This window comes from Mandrillus leucophaeus, unplaced genomic scaffold (assembly GCF_000951045.1).
Source record: "Mandrillus leucophaeus isolate KB7577 unplaced genomic scaffold, Mleu.le_1.0 Scaffold903, whole genome shotgun sequence".
Taxonomy (NCBI): Eukaryota; Metazoa; Chordata; class Mammalia; order Primates; family Cercopithecidae; genus Mandrillus; species Mandrillus leucophaeus.
In genome coordinates, this window is record NW_012109842.1 from 589,439 (window position 1) to 601,793 (window position 12,355).

General features: G+C 38.4%; 1 protein-coding gene across 2 annotated transcripts in view; it reads left to right on the forward strand.

Annotated features, from left to right (window-relative positions):
- Positions 1-12,355, forward strand: part of L3MBTL4 (l(3)mbt-like 4 (Drosophila)) — a 465,654-nt gene that overhangs the window by 103,966 nt on the left and 349,333 nt on the right. For both annotated transcript variants that reach the window (XM_011969788.1, XM_011969787.1), the window contains 3 exons: positions 983-1,038; positions 1,379-1,481; positions 11,086-11,140. In XM_011969788.1, coding sequence (XP_011825178.1) covers positions 1,410-1,481; positions 11,086-11,140 — 127 coding nt within the window. In that variant the 5' untranslated portion in view covers positions 983-1,038; positions 1,379-1,409. The remainder of the gene's footprint in view (positions 1-982; positions 1,039-1,378; positions 1,482-11,085; positions 11,141-12,355) is intronic.

The following is a 12,355-nucleotide window of genomic DNA, read 5'->3' on the forward strand; positions in this document are numbered from 1 at the left end:
CAGGAGGTAGGCAAGGAAGACCTTCTTGAAAGCTGTGAAGTCTCTTTTAGTGGGGTCAGAATGGATGAGTTAGAATTAGATAAGTTGAAAAAGGGAGTGCAGGCAATGGGGAAGGTGTTCAGAGGCTGAGGGACCAGCAGACGTATGGAGTGGAGAAGCAGCAGGAACCTTGCTTTGCAAAGAACTTTAAGACCTTTGGATTGACTGCAACATAAAATTGGAATGATCAGAGTTAATAGGAGTAGAGGAAGAAGGTAAATTCAATAAATGTTTAGTAAATTAAAAATCAACAAAACCTGATGGCAACATGTACGATGTGATATAAAGGATGAAATGATGGCAACTTCTAGTTCTCTGGCTCAGACATTAGCCCAGAAGGTAGCATTGTTTGAATGAGAAAAAGATGCATTTTCTCCTGGGATGATGCAGGCCAGTGACAGGTGAACTGTGGGTGTAGAGCCCACGGTGGATTTCAGCCTCCACTTGCCCCTTGGGTTGGTGCTCTTGGGTGGTGTACAGTCTGAGCAACTGTAAGAGGAAGCTCTGGGCAAATGGGTGGCCAGTTATCTGTGCAAATAGGAGAACCTAGAACTGGGAGGCAGTGTGGAGGAAGATGAGCTCGGTTGCAAATATGTTACATTTGCCATATTTGGAGTGTCATTGTTCAGGTGGAAATATCAATGAAGAAGTTGGATATATCATTGTAAAGCACTGGAGACTATAGATGATTTAGGGCTATTAAAAGTTTAAAAAAGTTATATTTCAATTGTTAACATTATTTCAAAGTGAATGACTTTTGAATTACAGCTCCAGTGGAACTCATTTGGTATTGGTGGTTGGTTCTCCAAAATGGTTGACCTGCCCTATAAAAAAAAAACTCATTTCAAATAACTTTTCAAAGAATGTCTACCACTGTTTATGAATATACAGAAGAAGGGTCATGATGAATTGAATTGGTGAAATTTTTTCTTTTCTGTTTCAGATTGTGCTATGCCTTGTATGACTAAGACCTCTTACCAAGAATACCTGTCAGACCATGTGAGTACAGAACCTGTGCAGTTTGATTGCAGTGAATCCTAATTGGTTAGGTCAGCTAAGCAAAAAAGCAAACATTTTATTCCAGATAAGACCAAAAGCAACAATATCTATTTTCCCCATTATATAAATTCTAGATGAGGTAGAAAACGCATTTCCTCCCCCTTGTCTTATTATTATATTAAGGACTATAAAACCAATTGCAAAATTTTTGTCAACTTATCAGGTTATTTATAGCAACCAATTATGAGAAGTATAATTGAAAGCAGTTTCTTGTTTGCTTCTGTAATTCTGAAGGGGTCACACCCCCATCCCCAACTTCTTATGTGACCCTGTTTTACAGAAAACCACTGCCAAGGAGTGCAGGGGTGGCAATGAAACAGCCCAACAGGAAAAGGAAGCTTAATATGGATTCCAAAGAGCGTTTGGATCAGGACGGATGCTTGGTAAGATGTCACTCCTTGGACCCTTCCTCACAGTGTGTGCTTGCTACCAAAATGCACCATGGAATAGTAGAGTTCACATAACCACACTGAGGGGCTTTTCAGTCACTGGAAACGATGTGGCTTCTGCTTGACTTTTATGCATAGTGGTATAGAATATAAGTGTTATTAAAGTCTGATATATTTTAAAAGGTGATCTTAATTTTAAAGGTGAAAGGAGACCTTTTCTTTCACAAAGATGGAGGTAATCAATCATTCTCAAGTAAGAGGACGGAGGCTGTAAACTGCAGGGGGGTGTGTTAGGGTTCTCCAGAGAAACAGGACCCCCTAGGATGAGCGTATGTGTATATGTGTGTGATTTTTTTGTGTGTTTGTGTACACACACACACACACACACAGCGAGAGAGAGTGAGAGAGAGAGAGACTTATCTTAAAAAGAGGAATTTATCGAGGCGCGTCGTGGGGGCTGACACGTCTGAAATACGCGGGGCAGCCTGGCAGGTTGGAGGCCCAGGGAAGAGTTGGTGCTGCAGTCTTGAGTCCAGGTCAGTCTGCAGGCAGAATTCCTTCTTCCTTGGGGGACCTGTTTTTTCTCTTAATGCCTTCAACTGATTAAATGAGACCCACCCGCATTACAGGGTGATCTGATTTGTTCGAAGCCTGCTGATGTGAATGTTAATCATATCTAAAAATATACCTTCACAGCAACATCTAGACACTTAGAAGGTATAATGTTCACTATGCCTGTAGTCACCGTGCCTGTTCTGTTTCCTTAGGACAGCTTTATGTATTCCTGCAAATTTAAAAGCAGAATGACTAGAAGACCTCCATGGTGACTATTTTTGGGGATGGTGGGCCATTACAGCATTTTCATCTGTGACCCTTCATTAGCTCTTAGCATTTATTTGGATGTGGATTTTGGGGTCTTCATGTGGTTTGTGGTTATACATTTACACATTGCAGTTGCTGAAGTGAGATCGTGTAATACATTTTCTTTTTGTTCAGTTCCAGGTTAGGTGTGGTTTGATGAACTCCAGACATTAAATGAGACATCTCAAGGAATGATCTGGTTTGAGGTTGGTTTCAAGGTGTTCAGAATAGGTCTATGTCAAACTCTGGAGCCATTCCCTCAGGACTAGCCTCACTGGGCAATAGGGTGATTAACACTGGGCCAGGGGCCAGTTCCCTGAGTCCAGATTGGTTGCTTTTCTTAGGTCAGTTCCAGGAGAGTTTAGAGTTCTACATGTATAAAGGAAGAACTTGCTATTTAAGAGGTGTCTTGGACCAGATTTGAGCAGACCTGCATCTGTCTTGGCTTAGGTGAAGATGCCATTGTTAGTGTTCTGCTGTGTCGTGTCCTCTGAGGGGTGAAAGCGTGAGACTCAGGATTTGATGTGTTCAGAGTTATTCTGGGTACTTCTCCACATGTGCTCCCTGGACTAGCAGCATCAGCATCACCTGGAGGTTGTTGGAAATGCAGATTCCTTGGCCCCAGTCCAGATCTTCTGAATCAGCTACTGTAGGGGTGGGGCCCAGCAATCTGTGTTTTAACAATCCAGGTGATTCTGATGCCCACTCATGTTTGAGAACCATTGTCCTAGGGAAGTGGCCAGATGCATCTTACCTGCTAGTCATGTTACAGTTAATCAGTATTTTTCTTAAATTTTTTTGTTTTACATTTGAGACCACCTTCCCCCATCCACACATATTTTATATTAATTGTCAGTATCATTTCTCTTTAAGCTGCTGAGATTGTTACCACCCTATCTTAGTACTCTACAATCGGAGTATTTAACCTTTTGCCTCTTCTGCATTAACAAAAATCCCAATTTCCTCTTAAAGACCAACTCAGTTTCTAACTTAATCCTGATGTGTTTACTGTTATTTCTACCCCACATTGGGATTTTCCCCTTATTGGACTCCAGCAGTGCTTAACACTGAGATACGCTTTCAGTGCAGGGCTTGTATAGTTAGATTTTCAAAAATAGCTGTTAAATGATGTTCCTGGTGCTTCATGACATCTCCATGCAAATGAATTTTTTCAATCATTAGTAACAAAGTAATATTTTAAAGGGCCATATTCTTAGTTTACCTTTTGGGATGTTTGGGACATATTATTTTAAAGCATGTTCACATATCATTGAAAAGATGCACATTTAGTCCACGTTGCACTGTCAGTTTGGGGCTCATTGCCAGTAACAATGTTCATTTTCATTAGTCAAATTTAACAGTTTAATACAGTAAGATGTATTCACACCTGGGGCTGCATTCACTGTGGAAAGAAGGGTTGAGTCATGCTTGAATTTTGCTAGACTCCTTGAAATATTGGTAACATCCTTTATTTTGTGTGTTACCCTTCTGGTTTACAAGTGACATTTCTAGTCAACTAAATAACATCCCATTGGCAGACCATGCACATAAAACATCAAGCAAATGTACAGGTGGGTGTTTCTGAACATTTTCTTCTGAGATGGTAATTTCATACCTTGGATATCTAATAATTTTAGATGATAATATCTGTCAATGAATATTTCTAGACTAATATTTTCTATGTATTTCTAGATAGAATTTAAAAAAATATTTTCTAATGCTTTTCAGAACATAGACATATGGTTAAAAAATTAAACAGTACAGACAGGCAGTAAAGTAAGAATTAAATTATCTACCATATCCCCTCACACATACACTAAACCCCTAAATATTTTCCTAACCATGTGACCACTATGTACAGTTTCTCGTATGTCTACATAGGAAAAAAAAACCAGCTAAAAATTCCAAACCTTTTCTGCACCTATACACATACATAAACACATCCCAAATGCACTCACATTCTGCTTGTTGTTTTGCATCTTGCTTTTTTTGCACTTAATTATGAATGTTTTGGAGATACAGGTTTTATTCTTTTCAGTGCTGCATAGTATTTCATTTTTATGAATGTGCCATAATTTATTTTAACAGTGCCCTACTGTGAGCATTTAGATTATTTTAATTTTTGTGGTTATACACCATGTTATATCCAATGTTCTTATTCATATATCCTTTTTATATGTGAATGCTTTTGCAGTTCATTCATAAGTACTATCATAGCAGTGCAATTATTGTACCAAAGGGTATGCTTGTTTAAAATTTTGATAAACCACTCCATATCATCCTCCAAAGAGATCACCCTAGTTTATCCCCTCCCTAACACATCTGAGAGAGTGCCTCTTTTCCTTGGAATTTATTATATGTTTTACATCTTTATTTCTACCGTATGGGTAAACCTCTGTTTATGATCTGGTCCCTGTAGTGCTGCTGCAGACTTGAAGAGGGTTTTTCTCTGTCCTTTTAGACTCCTTGACGTATTTTGTATTTTCACAACTTCTAACACCAAGATAAGTGTCATTTTTGGTGCCCTTTGCTAACTTTTTCTGCTCACCAGCTTGCTTTAGAATTGACTAGCAAAGTGTAGGCATATGTGATTGGGGAAATGAAGTATTTTTTTTTCAGGGTTATTTCATTGATGTCTAGTGTGTATGTGAGTGTTCGAGGCACAAAACCCCAAAATAATAATACAGGCTGTGAAATTTCAAATTTGCTACATAAAAATGCAAGTTTCACAGATGAAAAAGGAAATTTTGTTTGAATGTATAAGAATGAAATATATGATCTCTGTGTATATAAAATATTTGATACTGAAAAAATGTTAATTCCCATTCTGTCTCTCCCTGTGAACCTCTTAACATCAATAGATCTTTATCTAAATAGTGAGTGATGAACTTTGAGAGAGAGAAATATGAGACATTTTTCATTCTCAAAAGGATCTTAGAGTATTGCTGAATAAAGGAAAACTAACTTATGTAGAGTAATGGAGAACAACTAAGTACATGTGTAGCACATTAGTGCTCTAAGGTATGGTCACCCTTGAGAGAAAGGTAGAGTCATTGGGAGCTTGAGTCTGACCTTGAAGGATGAAGAGTATCCAAGATATTTATCTTGAATGCATTGTTATTCTGTTGTAACAAACAGCTTTTAAATCCAACCTGATAAATCCAATCTGAGAGAATACAACTTTTTTTTTTTTTTTTTTTTGAGATGGAGTCTTGCTCTGTCACCAGGTTGGAGTGCAGTGGCGCAGTCTTGGCTCACTGCAACCTCCGTCTCACAGTCCAAGCAATTCTCCTGCCTCAGCTTCATGAGTAGCTGGGACTACAGGTGTGCACCACCATGCCCAGCTAATTTTTTTTTGTATTTTTAATAGAGATGGAGTTTCACCATGTTGGCCAGCATGGTCTTGATCTCTTGACCTCGTGATCTGCCCGCCTCGACCTCCCAAAGTTCCAGGATTATAGGTGTGAGCCACTGCGCCTGGCCATACAACTTTTTAATATATTAACATCTAGATGCTCTGTAACCTTGAGAGGTAAGAAAGTTGAGGGATCAGAGCGGAGTTATCTGGGCCCCTTAAGGAGGCAGCATGAGCAAAGATATGGGGTTGGAAGAGAAGGTGACGTCTGTGATATATGGCAGGACCTTAATGACTTACCTGATTGGAGCAGATGTTGCTATTGGCAGTGTTAGTAGATGAGCATTGGGTGGGGTTGGGGCATGGGTCAGGAGATTCAGGTTTTATTTTTTGCTGTGCTGCTCATTAACTGCGTGGCCAAAGACAAGTCACTTCACCGGGCTGGGCTCAGCTTCTTTGTCTGTAGAACAACAGTCTTAGATCGCAAGATCTTTACGGGTCTTTCCATTTCAGTAAGGATAAAGTTTGGTGTGCAATTAGATTGCAGGGTGACTGGGGTAGATCTGGCTGGTCACACTTAGTGAGGCTTGATGGCCGAGCGGAGGAAGTTGTACTTGCAGTGGTGGCCACTGGCCTTTAAAGAATGACATCAGGGGTCATGGTTGACCTCAACTTTTGCAGAGGGTAATGCAATCTTTCTGTAACATCCTTAAATAGATACTGAAAAAATGTTTGGGGTGAGTTTATTTTGGTTTCTATTTTTAAGTAATAGTTAATTCTTTACATTTTGTTGCCTCATAGAAGACTGATGTCAGTTTACAACAGCCAGTAAAATTCACTTACAGATGGTAAAAACCATGAGAAGGTGGTGTTTATAAGGCTATGTTAGATTTTTCACTTTTTGTTTTTGTATGTGTCTTAGCAAACACTTTAGAGAGATTTCATTTGGAGACTGTAGTTATATTATCAAGTATTTGAACAAAATGGGAGCATTTCATTCTCCCTGAGTGTGTCTGAATTCCAGTAGAGCAATGGAGAAAAGTCCCACAAATTTCTGTACTTTTATCCAAAAGGCGAATTCTATGTATCTTCAGTTTATATCCCACATTGGATTAGAGCAAAAAAGAAGTTGAAAAGTGGACTTGAACCAGCAGTTGAAATTCAAATAGCCATTTGTCACTGGGGTTATTAAATAGGATTTCACTGTTTTCTACAGTTCATGAAACCAATGTGTATCACCCTCTGGGCCACAGATAGCAGGTTCTTATGGAACAAGAACAGCAGGGTTCTCAAAAATCCTTGAGTGTTCAGGAGTCTTTGGTCTGACAGCAAAGGAGAGCAAAGGGGCATTATCTGGCAGTTCCAAGGTGATGAATGGAAATTGCCAAACCCAAGTCAGCAGCTGAAAATCCTTCGTTTTGTTCCCTTGATTGGAATTCATAGACAGAGAAATGTAGACACTAATTAATTAGGAAACGTCACTGTGCCTTGTAGTAAAAGCATATGATGCATCCAGTGCCAGCAGGAGGGAACAGAACATTAAGCCTTTTTGGTTATTTTCCCACTTCATAATCCTCTCTTCCAAAAATGATGGATTTTAAACTGGTGAATGGAAATGTACCATAGCAAAGACTTACTTTATGTTCCTTAAACCATTATCTCCCTTTTTTGCAGAACACTATTTTTTTCTGGAACTTTATTTTCAGTTTTCAGAATTAAAGTTTGAGACCTCAGAAATCGCAGTAATGGTTTCATTTTTCGCAATTTATATTGATTTCCTTTAGTGGTCTGTCTGCAAGGATAAGATAAAGTGCTAATTTTTTTCTTTTGTTTTTTAAAATTAATTCTCTGTTCATTAATAGCAGTGTAGATTTATTACCTTTATGAAATAATTAATTAGCTAGACAGAAGCAAAGAATGTTAAAGCTAGCGGGAACTTTGGAGAACATTTAGTCCAATTTCTTTATTTTAACAGGAGAGAAAAATCAAGTCTAGAGAATGTAGGTCATTTGTTCAAAGTTAAATAGCTTTTAGTGGTGGGTTGAGATTTGACCTTAGGTCACCTAGCCCTAAAATCAGCATTTTCCCTGCTGTGTCATATGATACTAAATCCTTTTCCATGTGCAAAATTGTTTAAACTTAGGTCACTCTGTTATAGATATATATGTTTATTCTGATATACACAATATAATCTTTCATGTATACATGTGCATGTTTACCTGTGTCTATAACCTTGATCCAACTAAAGAACATACAGACATTGGAAGCTTGGGCAATTTAAATCCAAAGTAAGAGGTAATGTTTTTGTGTGGAATATTTTTTTTCTTTCTAGGCAGAATTTCAGTAGCAAATAAAGAAGTGTGAACCAAACACTCACTGAGTGGCAGATAGCATATTATATATTTCTTTTTATTTTTGAACGATACAGTGATTATAAAAATGCTTCAGTAGCTGTAGTGTGAACATAATCAACTGTCGAATGCTGTTTATTTTTACTGTTTTAGGTTTTGCAGTAGAAGAGAGTCTCTTTGTTTTGAATTACATATGTAAATTTCCTGTGTATTGAGTGAATGAACAGGGGTGGAACTGGGGGAAAGTGCTACCATGGGAAGTTAGACCCAAGGCAGCAGTTCATCATCTCACTTGCAGCAGAACAGGGTAGATATGATTGCATGACTGTTCCACTCCCACTGCATGCCCTGCTAAAAGGTGGTAGCCTTGCCACTCACAGTGAGGGCCGTATGCTTTTGGCAGTAGCATCTGCTGGGAGCTTGTTGGAATCTGTAATCTAAGGCCCTACCCTAGAGCCACTGAATCAAGGTCTGCATTTTAGTAAGATTCCCAGATGATTCCAATGCATGTTAAAGTGTGAGAAACACTGGCTTATAGTACATTTTAGCAGAATGTTATTTTGTTAATTGCACAAAGATATCCGTGATAACTTTGGATGTGAAATCTACCAGGCAGAAAAATTCTCTTTTTGAACCTTTCATTCTTGCCTTCATTCATCAAATATTTATTGACCTGGACTAGGCACCAGGCTATGTTTTGGGGATGAAAGACAATTAAGACACTGATACGATTTGTTACTATACAAATTGTCTTTTATACCTTAAAGCCATAGACTTAAAAAAGGAACCAAAAAAAGGTAGAAAAATGAAATTAATAGTATTTATTTCATCAGTTAAAAACTAGTTTGCTGTCATTAAAATATTAGTATACCTGATTCGTTTTTGAAAACCTGGTTTAGAGCTTTGTGATACCATTATGTGCAGTCTGTATTTCTTTTTTTTCTTTTTTTTTTCGAGACAGAGTTTTGCTCTTGTTGCCCAGGCTGGAGTGCAATGGCGTGATCTCAGCTCACTGCAACCTCCGCCTTCCGGGTTCAAGCGATTCTCCTGTCTCAGCCTCCTGAGTAGCTGGGATTACAGGTGCCCACCACTACGCCCGGCTAACTTTTGGTATTTGTAGTAGAGACAAGGTTTCAGTATGTTGGCCAGGCTAGTCTCGAACTACTGACCTCAGGTGATCCTCCCGCCTCAGCCTTCCAAATGTGCAGTCTATTTTTTTTAGATTTGGTTTTTATGGTTGTCAAAGCTAGGGTGACCAAGCCTCCTCACTTGCCTGCAACTAAGGAGTTTCCCCAGATGTGGGGCTTTTCAAAGTGCTGTGAACAGGTCTGCCCCGTTCTGACTGGGACTGACAGCCACACTAGCCATAACTTAAAGAAATCTATCCCCAAACTGTACAGGAATAAATTGAAGAAATATTTGTTAGTCAGACTTACTAAATCATAGTACTCATTTTTCAGCAAAAGTTTTTGTGTAAATCAGCTGCTAAATTTTCACATTCTCTGATGATAATTAATTGTTCTTGGAAAGTAATGAAAACTATTCCATATTGGCCAGGCGTGGTGGTGCACGCCTGTAATCCCAGCACTTTGGGAGGCCAAAGTGGGCAGATCACTTGAGGTCAGGAGTTCGAGACCAGCCTGGGCAACATGGTGAAACCCCCATCTCTAGTAAAAATACAAAAATTAGCCGAGTGTGGTGGTGTGCACCTGTAATCCCAGCTGGAGGCTGAGGCAGGAGAATCACTTGAACCTGGGAGGTGGAGGTTGTAGTGAGCCGAGATTGTGCCATTGCACTACAGCCTGGGCAACAGAGCGAGACTTCATCTCAAAAACAAAAAACAAACCCAAAAAACTGTTGCATATTTATGTTTCCAAAAGTAAGTTCAAAGCCTGCTTGAAACCCTTCATTTAAAATATTTAAAACTGGGAAATTCTGTTCCCGATTTTTAAGTACATAATTATTACAAGTTGTTTTTGTTTTTGTTTTTGTTTTTTTTGAGACAGAGTCTCACTCTGCCACTCAGACTGGAGTGCAGTGGCACGATCTTGGCTCACTGGAACCTTCACCTCCTAGATTCAAGCGATTCTTCTGCCTCAGCCTCCCGAGTAGCTGGGATTACAGGCGCATGCCTGCACGTTCAGCTTATTTTTTCTTTTTTGTATTTTTAGTAGAGACAGAGTTTCACCATGTTAGGCAGGTTAGTTTTGAACTTCTTACCTTGTGACCTGCCTGCCTTGACCTCCCAAAGTGTTGGGATTACAGGTGTGAACCACCATGGCTGGCCACAGATTTTTAATAGGTGGAATATATTTTGATGGCCACAAAATGATGTAAATAAGACACATATCTGGATACTCACTTTCGAAGTGCTGTTTGTTATCATATCTTTCATAAAAGAAGCCACTTTCCTCGTCTTTGTTGAATGGTAAGTGTTCCTTTGAGAGTTGCAGTTAGAGCATGCCTTGCTTGTGCCATGAGGAGAGGCCGCACCATCTTGCTTGCTGCGTCTGCTTGTATTGTTCATCATACACAATTTATGATTTCTTTTCAGGAATCTTTGAAGTCACTTGTACATTCTATGAAGGTCAGTTTGGTTAAAATTAAAGCATTTTAACTGAGTACTTACAAACCGTAGTAGACCCAGATAGGCTGAAAGCAAAAGTAGGATGGAGGGTTTGGCTTCAGCGTGAACCAAGCCTCTTCTGTCAGCCACTCCTGTGTGACTGTGAGGCCCAGGGATCCACTCAGAGAAGGTACCTGTGTCAACCTCAACATTAACTGCTATCGAAGCTTCCTGTCTCTTATATTTTAGCCAGAAACAATACTTTTAATGAATTCCTTCCACATCCAAATGGATCATGTGTGCCCCTCCTGGGCACCCACTGGAAGGCTCTGAGTACTGTGTGTATTGTCCCCCTTAGTGACAAGGATCTTCATAACTTTCCTTCCTACAAAAATGAACATTAGTTTTCAGTGTTTCCAAAAATTATCCAGAAATACCACCTAAACCCCAATTTCTGTATTCTAGGAGCAAGCTGAAGAAGAAAAGAAGTCCAAGGATGGCACAATCCCTTTGAGTCACGGTAATTATCACCAATATTTACAGTGTTAGTTCACGGTGAACAACTTTTAAGTGAATTTTTATTAGATTGCTTAGTTGTTTTAGGTTTACTAATTTAAATATGTAATAATAGTTTCTACCATTTATGCAGGGTATTGCATACTCCTGCAGACTTTATCAGGGTCATCTAAGGTTTTCAAATATATGCTTCAAAAACGTCTGAAGCTCTTGTTATCTCATTTATTTGCCTTTTAAAAGGGCTTTAAATAAAACAACGTATTTGTAAATTTTCTCTGTGAAGAAGAAAATAAAGAGATGCTATTTAGTTTTTTAATAATCCTTTGTGTGAGCTTTTCCCAGACTGATGTGATCTTCTAATGATTGCATTGTATTAAAGTCATGTTTTAGAGGAGATTGTGCATTTGCTCTAAAGTGAATACTCCTCATTATGGTTATTAATACATCAATAGGTTTTAGATAATAGCCTTTTCATATTCAACTAATTCTCTGATGCTTTAAATTTAAGCCAACAGATGAAGATGCGATTTTCTGGGAATATATGTTCCACATATTTTGTGATTATTGCTATACAAGCAGACAGCTGTTACTAAATTTTCTATCAAATGTAGTAGAATGTCCAACAACTTTGTGCTATTGTCTATGGAAAGGAAGCATATAAATATCATAATGCTCCTCTAATTAACTTTTAAAGTACCTTAACATTTTGTTGAGTAAGCTTTTGTGTCTGTTTTTAAATAATGGAAACACCTAAAAATACCTTGAAAAAAATGACAAATAAGAATTGAGATTTTAAAAGACCATTTTATATGGCTTAGTCTTGGGATGCAATATTGAGAATTTGTGATTTTTCTCCCTAGATGATTTTAAAAATAAAAGCTATTTTTAAATTATAAACGAATGGGTGGTGCTTTCAATTTATTTTCTTCTCTTGCTGCATCCCCAGGCCTGTCATGTTCTTTGCTGAAAAATCAAAAAAGAATGCAGTTGTTTGATAATTATATAACTTGATGTCCAGTTCCATCAAAATGTACTTCAGTTATGTAACACTGGGATTTTAGAAATGAGTTTGGACTGTACCTGGCCCTAACAGCAGGGTGTTGTTAAAACAATTTTTTTCTTCTCAGAGAGAGGTTGTGATTTATGATGTTGCTGTATCTCGCCTGCAGCTATATTTTCACACTAATGTAAATTGTTTTAGGTTCTTTTATTCTGTGGT